The 17,717-nt window shown below is 27.9% G+C and overlaps 3 protein-coding genes across 3 annotated transcripts in view; all 3 read left to right on the top strand.

Annotated features, from left to right (window-relative positions):
- SufE (cysteine desulfuration protein SufE, putative) overlaps nt 1-63 on the top strand; it is a gene marked incomplete at both ends in the record, with an annotated part of 1,701 nt that extends 1,638 nt beyond the window's left edge. Inside the window, one exon of the mRNA XM_029003262.1 lies at nt 1-63. This exon is cut by the window's left edge and continues 146 nt beyond it. Within this exon, the coding sequence (XP_028859713.1) occupies nt 1-63 (63 nt within the window).
- Nucleotides 64-3,969: 3,906 nt separating this feature from the next.
- PAT (pantothenate transporter, putative) lies at nt 3,970-5,649 on the top strand (the record flags this gene model as incomplete). The annotated part of the gene is made up of 1 exon (XM_029003261.1): nt 3,970-5,649. One exon carries the CDS (start codon nt 3,970-3,972, stop codon nt 5,647-5,649), a length of 1,680 nt encoding a protein of 559 aa, XP_028859712.1.
- Nucleotides 5,650-7,903: 2,254 nt separating this feature from the next.
- PmUG01_04026100 (pentafunctional AROM polypeptide, putative) lies at nt 7,904-16,408 on the top strand (the record flags this gene model as incomplete). Its single annotated transcript, XM_029003260.1, is given in 4 exon segments — nt 7,904-8,017; nt 8,540-9,323; nt 9,890-11,493; nt 11,507-16,408. The coding sequence occupies 4 exon segments, from the start codon at nt 7,904-7,906 to the stop codon at nt 16,406-16,408; spliced, it is 7,404 nt and encodes a 2,467-aa protein (XP_028859711.1).
- Nucleotides 16,409-17,717: the final 1,309 nt, after the last annotated feature.

Below are 17,717 nucleotides of genomic sequence, written 5' to 3'. Positions count from 1 at the left end.
TTAAACATTATGAACAAAATAAAGGCATTTTCCACAAATATTATGAAGAGTAATGGACGCTGATTTTGTTTCATTTTTTTTCTTTATAACCTCTTTTTATATTCACCAAACAAAAAATAAAAAATAAAATAAATGCATAAATAAATGCATAAATAAATGCATAAATAAATGCATAAATAAATGCATAAATAAATGAATAAATAAATGAATAAATAATCGAATGATTAAATAAAAAAACAATTATATACTTACATTTTAATACTGTCTCTCTTTTTCTTTTCATTTTAAAAGCATCTTAAATTTTCCAACGATTTTTACCACAATCTAAGATACCATCTTCAGTTCAACTTTGTATATTCCAAGTAAAAATGTCCCAATTTTTTTTTTGATCAAACTTGATAATGAAAAAAAAGGTATGGCACGATTTGTATATATATATATATATATATATATATATATATATATACACATGTATATGTAGGCAATCTTACGTTTTCAAATATTTTCTCAAAATAATATTGAACGCGAATTTATTAAAAGAATTAAAAAAGGAAAGTTTAATATGTAATTATTCTTTTGTCCCTTTTTTAAACGTTTAATATACTGTAACCTTTTTTTTTTTTTTTTTTTTTTTTTTTTTTTAATTATTATATTATATATTCACATTTTGGCTAGCTGCATTTTTTTTATTCAAACCAAATATGTTCATAACGAATGAACACATACAGAATTATTTATGGGGACATCAAACAACATTGGAAATGGGTTAAGCGTTAAAATGAGTATATGTACAATATGTGTATAATGTGTATGTATAATATATGTGGGTATAATATGTGGGTATAATATGTGGGTATAATATGTGGGTATAACATATGTGGGTATAACATATGTGTATAATATGTGGTATAATATGTGGTATAATATGTGGTATAATATGTGGGTATAACATATGTGGTATAATATGTGTGTATAATATGTGGGTATAATATGGTGGGTATAATATATGGATATATGTGTATAATATGTGGGTATAATATGTGGGTATAATATGTGGGTATAATATGTGGGTATAATATGTGGGTATAACATATGTGCATAACATATGTGTGTAAAATATGTGTACAATGCAAAGCTTATAAATGCATAATTTATTTTTATATCATTTTTAGCTCTTTTTTCATTTTACAGTATAATGTCAATTTTTGTACCAAAAAAAAAAAAAAAAAATCAAATAAATAATCAAATAAATAATCAAATAAATAATCAAGCAAACAAGCAAGCAAACAAACAAGCAAACAAGCAAACAAACAAACAAACAAACAAACGAGCAAACAAACAAACAAACAAACAAACGAGCAAGCAAACAAACAAACAAACAAACAAACGAGCAAGCAAACAAACAAACAAACAAACAAACAAACAAACAAACAAACAAACAAACAACATAAAATAAAATAAATTAAAATAAAATAAATTAAAATAACATAATATCAAAACAAATGGGAGATTAAAAAGAACGCATTTGAGTGTAGATTTCATCAATCAAAAAAAAAATTATACGTACATTATATATTCATTTATATATATACATATGTACGTGCTTATTTGTACGTAATTATGCATATATGATATAATTAAACATTATCCCAAACAACCATTTTTCATTTTTAATAATGTAGTGATGTACTTAAAAAAATTTTGCACTTATGTACTTACTAAAAATTATAAAAGGAATTTTATTACCACCCACGTCTTACCAAAAAAAAATTTTGTAAATTGGTCAAATTATCTTTTCATCAGTTTATTATTTTTAATTGAATCATAATTGAGGACTACCAAAAAAAAAAAAAAAAAATAATAAAAAGAAAACGAAAAGGAAAAGAGAAAAAAATAAAAAGAAAAAATTAAAAAGAAAAAAATAAACACCACAGTCAATGAAAAATTTTTTTTGTTCATTGTGCTAATATATATATATATATATATACATAACACATACGTAAAACATTTTTTATGTGTAAGTTATATTTGGAAAACTCGAAATATATCATGTGATGTGGTAAGAATAAACTATTTTAATTTGCTTAAGTAAATTGTTTTTTCGTTTTGTTATTTGTTTCCATCAAAACTATGACAATTTGAAGTAGTCAAATTTTGTATTTTCAGTTCATTTAATTTTTGCACTTTCTGTTATTTTGCTACTTTTTATTATACGTAATTATAAATTATTCGATATATTATATTTCATTAAATTGTGCCTTATTATATTGTAATTTATCGTATATTATTATGTATTAATATATTATGCTTTATTGTCGTACATTTTATTTTTTATTAATTAGCTATTTACTATTTTTATTTGTTTTTAAGCCATTCCTGTTCACTTACAAAAACATGTAAGAAAATATATACAAATAAAATATTTTTCTTCTCTCATTATATATATATATATATATATATATATATATATATATATATATATTTATATATATTTATATATATTTATATATATACATATATGTATACTTCATTTTCACAATGCGCGTGTATGTTTTAATTGTTTATGCATAAATTGTCTACAACGCTAGCTCTCGTCTTTAAACTCCTCATCTTTTTATCAATTATTTTTCTGTTTCTTTTATTCCTTTTCTTTTTATTCTCCCCTATTTTATTTCCTCCATTTTATTAACCTTTATTTTACGCACCTCTATTTTATTTTATTTTTTGTAATTAAGTAGCCACCTTCAGTAATTAAATAAACATATGGTCTATATTTCTCACTGATATATATATATATATATATATATATATATATATATGCATAATTCATTTCTTTTTTCTGCTTTTCCTTGTTATCACGTGGAGAATCATTATCTACTGTATCTCCCAATTTTCATCAATTCATGTGTTAATTTTTTTTTTTTTTTTTTTTTTTTTTTTTTCTTTCTTTTTTTCATTATTTTTTTTTTTTGTTTCTTTTTTTCATTATTTTTTTTTTTTTTTTTTTTTTTTTCTATTTCATAATTTTTGCCCCCATTTTTTAGCATCTCCTACTCCTTTTTTTTTTTTTTTTTTACATGCATATTATGTTAAAATTTCCATGAGGGTGAAGAAATCGTTTTGAAGTATAACGTTTTCTAAAAAAGGGAAGAAAAAGGATGCAACGAGAATTTGGAGCATTAACGGATGTGTACTATGAACACGTGAACAGATAGACGGTTTAGAAGGTGTAATTGTGAAGGCATACTTTTTTTTGTCCTGTTTTGCAATTTTGAAACTTTGCAATTTTGAAACTTTGCAATTTTGAAACTTTGCTATTCTGAAATTTTGCTATTCTGAAATTTTGCTATTTTGAAATTTTACATTTTTGTTACCTCTTATTTTTCATTTTCCGTTTTTCATTTTTTCCTTTTTTTTTTTTTTGTTTGTTTAATTTGTGTGGCTCATCTTGCGTGTTTATGCATTCAAGGACGGAGAAAGGGGAATACAGGGACTGTAAATATTTTCTATATTTGAAAAATTGATAGGTTCGATTCGATAGTTAATCAGTAACAGTTTGCGGCTAACGGTTCGTGGATAACAGATCGTAACTAAACAATTTTTTCTCGTAATCTCTAACAGCTGAGTAAGGACAACGAGGCACACCATATTACCATTTTGACAAAAGTGGAGCAAACTGTTTATTAAGTAGACGTATACGATATTTGCAATTTTAAAAAAATAAAATAATAAAATAATAATAGGAATAAAAATATAATACAATAGAGTATAATATAGTACAATACCATATAGTACAGTACAATACCATATAGTACAGTACAATACCATATAGTACAGTACAATACCATATAGTACAGTACAATACCATATAGTACAGTACAATACCATATAGTACAGTACAATACCATATAGTACAGTACAGTGTAGTACAATACAGTATAACCCAATTTTAATCCCCTAATCCGTATAATGAATAAAGGTTCATATATGGGTGGTAGAAACAATGCACAGACGGAGAGCAATATATTAGTCGAGGAAACAGAGAAGCTTGTAGGTTCCTATCCTTTTAATAATGTGTTAGATGACCACTTGAAAAAGAGTAACTCAGGTGTAAATAATAGTGGGAACGTAATAAAAAAAAAAAAAAGTAATAATAATAATAATAATAATTCTGCATTTCATAAATCACTCGCTGTGGTAAATGTAGCAGCAGGTTTAGATGGATGTGATGATCAATTATTACCAGCAAGTTTCAGAGCATTAGAAGCAGATTTAAATTTACATCCTTCTTTATTAGGGTATATTACATTAGCTCAAACATTAATGTTAAGTTTATTTAGTCCTATATGGGGTTTTTTATCAGATAAATATTCAAGAAAGTGGATGCTTGTTTTTGGAACTGCTTTATGGGGTGTAGCTACAGTACTTCTAGCACACATAAATGATTTTGCTCAAATTTTATTTTTTAGAGCTATAAATGGTTTAGCGTTAGGTAGTATTGGTCCAATTTCTCAAAGTATATTAGCAGATGCTGCAAAAAATGAATCCTTAGGATTATCTTTCGGTCTAGTACAATTATCTTCAAGTATTGGCAGATTAATTGGAGGAGTTGTAACAACAACTGTGGCATTAAAATATTTTGCAGGTATTAGAGGTTGGAGGTTATGTTTTATGCTTGTTGGTATATTGAGTATATTACTTAGTATCGTAGTAACTTTATTTGTAGATGATGCACCAAGACAAGTAAGGAAAAAACCTAAAACTGAATATTTAGATGAAGATAATAATACCTATGGTAGTACAAATACAATAGGAGGAACGACAGAGGGTAGAATAAGTGCAAAACATACACAATCATATATATTATATCGAAATGTTATTGAATTACTTAAAGATAGTTTATCAAAAAGAAGTATTATCATAATTCTTTTAGAAGGGTTTACAGGTACAATTCCATGGTTAGCTTTAAGTTTTAATACAATGTTTTTTCAATATTGTGGATTAAGTGACTTACAAGCAGCTATCATAACTGGATTTTTACTTATCGGATCAGCATTAGGAGGAGTTATAGGTGGACATTTTGGGGATATAATGCATGATATTTCTAATAAACATGGAAGACCATTTTTAGGTCAACTAGCTATGTTTGGACGAGTACCACTTGTTGTATTAACATATCTTATCATACCAAAAACAAAAGAAAGTTTTGAATTATTTGCCTTATCTTGTTTTTTTCTTGGTCTATCATCAATTGCAGGTGTAGCAGTTAATAGACCAATCGTATCAGATATTATTAGACCAGATTATAGAGGAACCGTATTTTCATTAACCATAGCAGTTGAAGGAGTAGGTTCATCACTTATAGGTGCACCATTATTTGGTTATTTAGCAGAAAAAGTTTTTAAGTATGAAAATAATAATTTATTAATATCTGAAATGCCAGAAGAAATTAGAAAAAATAATGCCGAGGCACTTTCCAAAACATTGCTTTACCTTACTGTTGTACCATGGATTTTATCCTTTGTCTTTTATAGTCTTCTACATTTTACCTATGGTAAGGAATATGCACAGATGAACGAAATTATAGAAACTGAGTACAAATACGATGATGAAGACGAGGAAACAATTGCAGAGAAGCTAAAAATGTGAACAGTGTATTCTCTACATATACGTGCATCATACTTCTCTACATTATGTAAGTGTGCGTGCACTATACATATATCCACATGCTACTTCCCCACTCCGCACTTGTACATACGGACAGAAATCATTCCTTGGAAAATACAACTATGCTAGGTACTTGCTCGTACACCTATAACGTATATGAAGTAAAGGTTAAGGTTCTCGTAAAAAAAAAAAAAAAAAAAAAAAAAAAAAAAATTTCGCATACGTTATGTGCAAAACTAATTGAAATGGTGTTATGAGAGTGCCCCGAAGACTCACGTGCGCTATTTTTAAAAAAGGGAGGAAAAACGAAAATTTCATGTGGGTTAATTCAGCAGTTAAACGATTATGTTTGCAAAACGAGTTTCTTTGAACTTATTCGCACTATTACTACTGTTGATATTACTACCGTTGATATTACTACTGTTGATATTATTACCGTTGATATTACTACTGTTGATATTATTACCGTTGATATTACTACTGTTGATATTATTACCGTTAATATTACTACTGTTAATATTACTACTGTTAATATTACTACTGTTAATATTACTACTGTTAATATTATTTTTACTGTTATTATTATTATTTTTTTTTTCTGTACCATACTCACTTCAATACACAAGTGTCTTTATTTATGCTTCATGTTGTTCTATTTCTCAAAATAACTATCCTCTCTTTTTTATTTTTTATTTTTTATTTTTTTATTTTTTTATTTTTTCGTTTTTCTTTTTTTTTTTTTTTTGCACCGTTTCCAGGCGTTTTTTTTAATTTAGGTTTGTTTTTGTTCCTCTTTCCGCATAATTTTATTATATCTTATTTCCCCCCCCAACGTATGCATATATATATATATATATATATATATGTGTATGTTTATGTACCCGTACCCCTTATCTTTCTTCCCCCTTTTTAATCCATTTTATTTGCACCACTTTTGTGCGTCTACGCGTATGGTAACATGTACCTATATACATAGATATACACATATGTATGAATGTATGTATGTATATTTTTTTTTCCCTTTTCTTACCTTATTTATCTACAGCAGCTCATAGCAAGCTACATACAAAAATGGGGAATACCCTCTCTCCTTGTTCATGCGTTTTTATCTTTTTATGCATAAACTTATTTTTTTTTTGAAAAGTTTTTATTAGCATAGTTTTTTCCTTTTTAAGTTGAGCCCTAAAGGTTCATACGCGCACAATGAGGATGTACATATAAGCATATGTACGTATGTACATATGTATCTATGTAGACACATGCACGTTTGTATGTGTGGCTAACCCTTTTTATCACCTTAAGTTTAAATTAATTTTTTTTTCAGTACATTTTATGAACAACATTACCTGCGTTCATGTGAGTATAAACTACAAATAAGTTGTATCCAACACAGTAGTAGTATGATACCAATGCAGAATTCACTCGAACGTTCAAAATGTAAGGTTTTCATGTGTATAATTATTGGTGAAGAGGGAAAAAAGTACAAATAGAAAAGAGGAAAGTTATTAAATACAGAAGAAAACAAAAAAAAAGAAAAGATTTTTGTCTTTAAATATAATCAAAAAAAAAAAAAAAAAAAAAAAAAAAAAATTTGGGAAAAATTATGAACAGTTCAGAAATATATATATTTTTCACTAAGGAGAAGAAATTGAATTTATTATCAAAAAAAAAAAAAATTTCTTAGCGGAGCATAATATTACATAAATGTAAAAGCATTGAGTAATAAAAAGGATGGAACTTTTCGTATATATTCTTTCCCTCTATTCAAAAAATAAAAAAAAATTTTAAAATGCAAAAAACGTAAAAATATTTCATTTTTTTGTTTTGTTAAAAAGGACCGAATGACCACCCTACTTCTCGTACCCTTTCGGTCCCTCTATATATATAAAAAAAAGATATAATGCAATTTCTCCGAAAATTTACAGCTTATCTACAAAATTGTTCGTAGCGGAAACTTCCATATATTTTAGCAAAAGCGTTTCTACAATGACTAATTTTGACTCACTATATCAAATTTTTTGCAAAAGTTACTACATGTACATATGTGCATATATATATTTACATACGATGGAAATGCAAAACGAATCTCAAAAAAAAAAAAAAAAGGAATAAGTCAAGTTTTATATAAATTTATTACATGTCATAGTTATTATAGATATATTAAATTTTATTTTAAAAAAAAAAAGTATCATCACTAATAATTATTTCATTTCTGTCTATGAGAAATAAGCATAACATGTTAAAAACTAATGGATCTATTCTCCCCCCTCGAATAAAATGTAATGACGTTGATACACTTAATGTATATATAGAAGACGATCTAAAACTTTTCTTTGAAAATTTCCAGAAGGTATAAAAAAAAAGAAAAAGAAAAAGAAAAAGAAAAAGAAAAAGAAAAAGAAAAAAAAAAAAAAAAAAAAAAAAAAAAACAGATATACTAGAATTACCCAAAAAAAAGTAAAATATCGCGGCGTATTACAAAAAGTAGAAAAATTATTGATGCGTACTATTTTCATTCTTTCTTGTATTCCTAATTTTTAAAAGACCAACAAACGGGCATTATGTTATTTGCACACCTATAAATGTATATATGTTAATGCCTCATTAATTGAACCATCATTTAACCATGTACCAAAACAATAATGCCAATTTACTCTTAATAATACAAAAAAATATCTTATTTTTCAAACGTGTGTTATATTCTACCACTGCACTTACTGACACTATTTTATCATTATCATAATGATATAAAGAACACATATCCGTACATAAAAAGTTTTCACTTCTTTTCTTTGCTTTTCTTTTTATTATTATTTTTTTTTTTTAATTTTAATTTATTTTTTATTTTTTTTTTTTACTTTTTATTTTTCAGGAAGAAAAAAGAAATGATAAATACGTAATCATTGCTGACTGTAATATTTTTTTAAAAGAACGTTCTACATTTTTTCTAATCTTGACAGTTCTTCTAACGAAAGGGGAAGCTAGACGGGGGAGTTCCTCAAAAGAATCGTACATACATATCAATGAAAATTATAAATTAGACAAAAAGTTAAGTATATGCAGCACAGATATAATATACTGTAGCGGAGCAGTAGACCAGGACGGCGTTGGTGTAGTTGGAGCAGATGGCGTAGTTGACAGAGGATACGACGGCTACTGCTGTTGCCGTGGTTTAGATCAGATTAGCAATAGATCTGCGTGTAGTAATGACATATACACAAACATTAGTTACACAATGTGCAATAAAAAATGTGGTCCAAAATGTAATGAAAAATATTCTGAAGGAGGGAGGAACAAAGGAAGGACCACTAACAGTAGTGTTGAAATGATTAAACATAAAAATATACTTAGCGAAAATAAAAAAAGGAATCGTAGTGATGTGGAAAAATATGTACAGGAGGAGAATACAATTTCTGAAAAATTCAAAGGAATAATTAAACAAATGATTAATAATCATGGCACAGGATCATTCGAAATAGGTAATGTTTTAATTATTGTTTTGAATATGAAAAAATATCTTGATAAATCAGAAAAATGCAAAGAATTTGGTAAAATGCTACAGGAAATTTCCATATCAAGCAAAAACGAACTGATTTGCTTTGCCGATACCAACATTATGGACCTTTTGCATTTTACGTATCATTTGTATTTCAAAGGTTATTACTGAAAAAAAAAAAAAAAATAAAATAAATAAATAAGCTGTCTTCATGAGAATTACAAGCGCTTCCTACTGCATAACCTTGCGCAGGCAGTCATGTAAAATATGCGCGTATGTATATATATACGTGTACATATATCCGTACGTGCATGCGTACTTACCTACATACATATATAGGAACGTACATATGCGCGCGCCTTTCTTTTTGTTCATCCAGGGAAGAAACTGCACCTGTTTCCTCTGGACTTCAGCACTGCCATAAAAGCGGCATGTGATACAAACAGTTGTTCGGATGGTTCCATTTCAGGTGAAAGGAAAAATAAATCAAAGCATAAACACTCTTCAGAAAATATGTTCAACATTTGATTTTCTCCCCTTTTCACATGAGCGCAAGTTACACCCGTTTTGTGTGTTATGCTAGGTTGCTTACCTAAGCAAAATAAAAAAAAAAAAAAAAAAATTATAAAAAATGAAGAATATCATTAAATAAAAATATGATCGAATAATAATAAGTGTTGATAAATAATAATAATAAAAGATACCTAACCACTTTTTCATTTGTAGGTGCACATGGCACAGTTGCTCTCCATTCCTTTGAGGTCTACATTCTTACCAGTCTTTTCAAAACGTCAAATGCGAAGGAACATAAACGTGGCCTGTCGGAATCTCTGAGACTGGCAATCCTCAATGATAAAAATATGTTCATAAGAATAAAAAAAAATGATTTAAATTATTTCGTGAAGAATTTAAAATATTTCCTGAACAAATGCATATTAAATATAAGAGATATAATAAAAAAAGGGGAGAATAATGCAAAATATATACACGTTTTATCATTTGGAAATACCATCGGGAATGCAATAAAGAATGTAATAAAGAACTCACCTGGTTGTACATATATAAATGATAGGGACTATATCAATTATGGTATTTTTTATGAATTAAAAATTATGTATGAACTACATGCAATAGATATGCTATTACTTTTAAATATTGAAGAGATTATGATTAAGTATAAGTTAAAATATAAATTAGATAGCAATTTTGTTAATTATTACACTAATGACATTATCACCTATTTACATAAAACCCACAGTTCAACTACAAATGAAATTCCCTTAGTGCATATATTAAATATAAACAAAGTACAAAAAAATGTGTTAGTTCAAACACCTTTAAGTATTATTTTAAAAGTCTTCTATCCCTTCATATGTTTATCCCCCTTTCAAAATATATTAACTACTAGTGCTCAAGAAGGGGAATTCATTGGTATTGTTAACGAAGACAGGGATGGTATGATCCACACATCAACTACAATTGATATGGTGCAAAAGAAAAAAGAACATACGAATAGCAAAATAAACTACGTATATTTACAAGGAGTAGGAAATAAATCGCAAATTATTCGTATTATATATGTTAGTACCATGGGCAGACAAAATGTGCGAATAGAAAATATGAATCTATGTTTTGATGTCATTGTGTTCATAAAAATATTGAAAGATTTAAATTTTCAAATTTTTTTAAAAAAAAAAAAGAGTAACGATATATATACAAATGTAAATAGAACTGTGATACGAAATTGCTTGTTTATAAATGGAAATGTAGAACAAACAGTTTTTTTATTTAAAAATTTTATTTTTCAAAAGAAAATAATTCTTAATATATACAACAGTGGCACCGTTTGTCGTTTTCTTCTACCATTGCTTTGTTTGTATATATGCAAACAGAATTTAAAGGCAAAAGAGGAGAAAAAACAATTGTTGAAATATATTATTTTAAAAGGAGATGAACAGATGGAATCCCATAGAGTTATAAATCCCTTAGTAAATGTTGTGCTCAAATGTTTTAAATATGTAAAAATAAAATATTTAAAAAAAAAAAATTATTTACCTATATGCATATACGTAAAGAGAGAAATACACGAAAGTTACACACTCTTTTGTTCGAACGATGTAGCTATTGATAACTATCACTCGAGTCAATTCGTTTCCTCTATGTTGTTAATATCTGTATACTCTGAAACGGATACTTGTATTCGCTTAAAATTTAAAAAAATACACAACTGCCTAAATCGAAGCAAAAAAATAAAGGTTAAAAAAGAAGTAAAAAATTTTCATTTTAAAATTTTTCGAAAACGAAAAATAGCTGACTTGTTCATAAAAAAAAAAAAAGGAAAAAAAAAAAAAAATTACCATTTTTAGAAAGTACATAAAAAGAAAAGAAGTGTCAAGATTTAAATGTTCCTATTACACGATGTTGTCCATTTGTTGGAGTTGTAATGGTAAAAAGTGTAACAGTATTAATAAAGGATCAACACTATGTTGTAAATGTAGTAGTGGCCCAGATTTCAATTTCGACGAAAATTATAGACATCCCCGCAAGAGGTACAATTGGTACAATTTCGGCTATCCTATCAACGAAATAAGAAACAGAATGAATAGCTCAAATTTTAGCACCACCTCAAAGGCGTTCATAGATTTGACAGTTCGTGTAATGAAATTATGGGGGGTACGGGTCAAAATGAAAAGGAATAATTATACTATTAAAAAAAATGAGAAATATCTTTTATACAGCAATAATAATGATAGTACTAGTATTAGGGGCATTGCAGGGAATAGAAGTAGTATCAAAAGCAGAACCAGCAGCAGAATCAGCAGCAGAATCAGCAGCAGAATCAGCAGGAGTGGTGGAAACAAAAACGAACGGTTTAACAACGTGCATTATAAATATGCGAGTATGATTAACAGAATTCACCATTTTAACGATTCGAGGCATATTCTTTTTCCAGGAATTCACAACAAAAAGGAAAAGACGCTCGTGTATTCTTTACACGGAAGGGGGGAAAAAAGTAGTAAAGGATCGTGCGATACATGCAAGCAGAAGGGTGTAGATGAAGTCAAAAAAGAGGTACATAATAGTCCCCATGAGGAGTATAATTGTGTTATGCTAAAACAAAAAGAAAAAGTGGACCAAATAAATAACAAAGAGAAGGAAGAAGATAAAAACATAAGTAATGATGTAACAAATGATGGTAGATACACCCTCGTAAAGAACATATTACGGTACGAAATAAATAACGACCTAGGTCTATATTTCTATTTTATTATTGGCAGTCTGATCAAGAGACAGAATTGTGTTATCTTTTTAAAATTAAATATAAACAGAATGAAATTAAAAAATGTAGGTAAAGGTTATTACAAAATAGAGACGATAGATTTTCAAAAAAATGTTTTAAATTATTTTCTTTTAAATATTTTGTTACTACTTGGGATAAATATGTATATAAACATGAATGATGAAAAAAGAAAAATTTATTTATTGACATCAAAAAGAATGAATATTAAGAAAAAAAAAATTATTAGACATTTGGAAAAAGCTATAAGGAATAAATGGAAGAGGAAAAATGGGTATTATAAAAAAAGGCGTAGAAATATATATACTGCAGCCTGTCATGGTGTTAATAATTCAACTTGTGAACATCTCTCTCAGGGGGAATATACTTTCAAATATTACATTTTTGAAAAGATATATATGAAATACAAAATTATGCACTTCAGAAATGTACTCCTCAAGATAGTAGTAGATGCGGAATACTTTTCCGACGACTTTTTTTCTATTTGTGTTTTATTTTGCTATTACTTATTAACGCATGAGAGGGAGAACGATACAGAACTACTGTTTAAGATAAAAAATATACATAACCAAAATATTAAGGAGTCCATACGAATCTTAAACGCTGTGCTCATCCTAAAAATATGCTTTCATAATATCCTCTTCATATTCTGTGATAATAACAGCATATACATTACTAAGACGCACCACCAGATACAAAATTGCCTCTTCTTCAAGTGCAAACGCGAGCACTGGACCTTACTTTGCACTAGTTCCGACAATAATGAGAGGAGGAATAATAGTAGCAGTAGAGGTAGCAATAGCAACAACGGTAATAATAATCGCCGCAGTCGGTGCAAAAAAAAAATATTTTTCAACAACTCCAAATATGTGATAAATGATGATCAAAAACTGTGCCTATATATAGATGCCAAAAAGGATCATAGAATTATTTTTATGGCTACTATTTTATCACTTATTTTTAAAAATATCATAATTGATAATTCATACGAAGTTGAAAAAAGTTATCCTCATTTTTATGAACAGGCAAGAAAATATTTAGAAATAAATATTAACTATGTCAATTCGGATAATGTCAAATTTCATAATTTTGAAGAAGTAAACAATTACAATATACTGAATGAGCAGGATAGCAAATCATGCGTTGAAGTTATATCCTCTTCTATAGAGTCCCATGAGAGTACCTATTCATGTACCGATGCTTCAAGAAGTGATGTAGACATGTTAAAAAATTATAAATCGCCTACCATGTCTACTGAGGGTAATTATAGAATTAATACTAGATCCAAAAAACTCATAAATAAAGACACAAACTGTAACTCTTTAAATCATAAAATGGAAAATAATACATGTACAGAGGAAAATTTTTATAAAACAAATGGTGCTCATATAATCCACAAAAAAGAAATCAATCGCACTCACAGAAGTACTAGGGGGAATCTCTATTTTATGAATCATGAATATTGGAAGACCTCTAACTTGAACTTAAAAAATGTAGTGATGAAAAAAACAAAAAAATGCATACATAGAAAAAGGGAACCTAAAGGGATTATAAACTTGTGTAACCTCACCAATCCTATGCTGCAACTACACACACGTGGAAGTACAGGCAGCATTGCATCCGAAGAAAATGAACTGACCGTTATGCGTTGTGGGGCACGGAAGGGAATCATTTCGAGGAAATGGACATTCACAGTGAGTAACAATGGTGGTAGCGATAGTTATAGCGATAGTTATAGCAATAGTTTTATGAAATGCAACGAGGATCCCAGTAATGAACGAAGCAACGAATGCAACGAAGACCATAGTAACGAACGCAGTAACGGGTCGAGTAAATGGTTCGAGCGAAGGGGGGGAACAGAAGAAGGGTACCAAACAAAATTGCGCTTAAATCTACGTGAAAGGCTAAGAAGCGGCAAAAGTAGTAGCTTTCTAAATAAGGTAAAAAATCAGTTAAATGGTGATAAAACAAATTTATTTTTACCATCAGACACTAATTATATGAGAACATATAAATATGAAGAAGTAAAAGTAAATAACGGGAACGTTTTTTACTTACTGAAGGAAATTAATAATCTAAATGTACACATAATTTGTGGCATTAGGAATGTAGGGAAAAGCTACCTCGGCCATAGAATAGAAAACAGCTTAGTAATTGATATAGATGAATACATATTAAACGGACAAATCAGCTTTGATAAACTTACCATTGACGATTTTCGGTTCTACGAGTACATAACCTTCGTCTCTGCCTTGTATTTGTCCTACTGCCTGTTGACCCTGAAAAATTATTTATGGGCCAATATTAGCGGAAGTATTAGCTGTAATGATAGGGGTGATGTATGGTCCCATATTCAAAGCAGTATGCACGGGAACGATGACAAAAAAAACGTCTTTCTCTGTAGAGCGGAAAATTCGAAGGTGTGTATTAACAGATCATGTGTAGCGGTACATGCATATTTCGATAATATATTTTTTTGTATGGGAAATGATATCATTTTTTACAACAAAAAAATAAATGATTTATATTACAACTTAAAAAACAAATTGCTAACATGCAAAAATTATGATATAAATAGCATAACAATAGTTTTAGGAGGAGGAATAATAGAATTTTATAAGTCAAGGCAAGTTTTAAAAAAATTGAAAAATGTGGTACTAATTAAAAGAAACAAAAGAGAATTATGTGATATATGTATAAATGATAATGTAAAACCAAAGCTAAGTGGAAATATAAAGGAAATAATTAACAGAAGAACTGTTTTGTTTGATGAGTTAAATTCCTTTCATTTTTCCATACCATCAGAAATTAAAATAAGTAGTCATATAAAGAATTTAAAGGAATCAAGAAATAAACTAATTGTTAGTAGTTTTATCAACTTCTTTAATTATAAATTTTTTGTAAAGCCTACCATTCTTGACTGGGGTGCTATTCGTACGTTGTCCATCCATCTAAAATTTTTTCATTCTTTCGACTACGAATTATTGCGGTCATCGTACGACGTTGTTGAAATTGTTTACGAGCATATTGGTGGTACGAAGGATGGTCAAAGTGAGCAAAAGGATGGGGGTGGACAGAGAGGCTGTATCGAACAGAGTCGCTGCATTGAACGGAGATGCCGTGGAGAAGAGCTAGACATGGGTGTACAACATGACCAAAGAGGGAAAAATAGAAAATATGCCAAAAATGAAGAAAAATTATTAGCGCTAGCAATTTTTATTATCCGGTCGTATACCACAAAACCTATCGCGGTTAAATTGCACACCTCAATTTTTCATGCACAATTTTTTAAGATAAAAAATAGATGCACGAAATTGAAGAAGGATGGCAAAAAAAATGTAGCACACCTCTTTTGTAATAACTTATTAAACATTTTATATAAATACAAAATTAATATCGTAGAAGTTGATATAAAATTTTTAAAAGTTGTAAAATATTTCCTAGCGCATAAAAAAAAAAAAGCAAATATTTTTTTTATTATTTCAAAACATAGAAATAAAGTAAATAAATTAAAAATAAAAAGCGATTTAAATAAGTTGAATATATTCCATGCTGATTTGATAAAATTAACTTATAACTATGCTTCCAAGTCTGATAAAGAATTTTTGAGTAAAACAATAAATGCATATAACTCACACAGGTTAATAAACACCAAATTGTCTCGCATTAAAAACGTATATAATAATACGAATCAGGAAATCTCACTGTATAGCTGTTATGTTAATAATTCTTTTGTTTTTTTATATAATAATGTAACACATTTGGAATATCAGAAAACGAACTTGAGAAATTTGGAAACAGGAAAAAATTCAAAAAATATAGAAAATCATAATTATGATGAAAACAAAAAAAATAGAGATTTTTACCATAATAATTTTATGTACGGTTTTTATTACCAAAAAGTAAAAAGTATTATTTCGTATGTACCCACGGAAGGTGATAAATAAACATGTTTTGTTGTTGTCAATTTTTGTTATAATTTCCTCGGAACAGTGCAAAGAAAAGATAAAATTCAGAATGCTAAAATATTACTTTGCATAAACTCATCTCCTACCAGGACATGATTATATCTCAGAAAAAAAAAAAAAATATTCGTAAATTGTAAGTCCATATTATTCTCTTAAAATTTCAAAAGATGAACAAAAAAAAATAAGGGTGATGATAATGATGGGCAATTGTAACGGAAAAAAAGAAGTGTGCACAAGCGCACAAACGCACGCACGAAATTTAATAAATGTAAAAATATTTATTTTTTCTGAACACGGACATGTGAAAGCCTAAATGGGGAATATAATTTTTTCCAAAAAGAAGCTGCGTTCCAGTATTTGTTCTGCTTATTCAGTTTATTATGCAGAAAAAAAAAAAAAAAAAGAAAGACCTTTACTCAATTGCTCCTACGGAACTTCATCAAGGTTACTCTACATTTGCAAAGTACATTATTACGTGAGAGGAAAAAAGAAGTACACAAAAAAGGGTGTTGTGGATTGTAAGCTTAAATTATGTAGCACAGTTCATAAGCGTCCGTACATTTTACAGCAACGTATAAGCAGTTAATCCTGGTAATCCAATTTATTTTGTGTAAAAATCGTTAAAATTTTCTTTTACTTTTACTTTTACTTTTACTTTTACTTTTTCTCTCCTTTTTCTTTTTTTCTTTGTAATTTATATTTTAGCTAGCTAAAAAAAAAAAAAGCTAGCTCTCGCATCACCTTATTATCAGATTACATATAAGAAAATGTGGGCATTGTCTTTTCACTAATTTATTCATAATACTAAGTTTTGGATAACACAAATATGTAGGAGATTTTCTATTCTTCTTTTATACAAGACTATTTATTCATATGTAAACATAAATTTTGTTCATTTAAATCCATTCAAGTGTTATTACAAAGCCATTATTATATGTTCTGTTACTTGTTCCTTTATATATATATATATATATATATATATGCATTTTTCTTTTTCTTTTTCTTTTTTTTTTGTGTATGCGCTTTTCTTCAACAAAAAAAAAATAATATTTATTGATTATTCGCCATTTGTTAAATTCAAAGTTTTAAAAATTTTTATCGAACAACATTATGATGTGTTCACATATGATATAAAATTCATAAACTAAAATGAAAGAATGTGCATGAAAGGACATATAAAAGCCAACCCTTAATATGGGGTGTATGATCAGTATGTAGACAAGTATACATAAGCATATGTATAAAATGTATGTAATATGTATCATGCATATATAAACACTTTTATCTT

This window comes from Plasmodium malariae (assembly GCF_900090045.1).
Source record: "Plasmodium malariae genome assembly, chromosome: 4".
NCBI lineage: Eukaryota > Apicomplexa > Aconoidasida > Haemosporida > Plasmodiidae > Plasmodium > Plasmodium malariae.
Note: the sequence above shows the minus strand (reverse complement) of the source record. Positions and strands in the feature narration are given on the sequence as shown.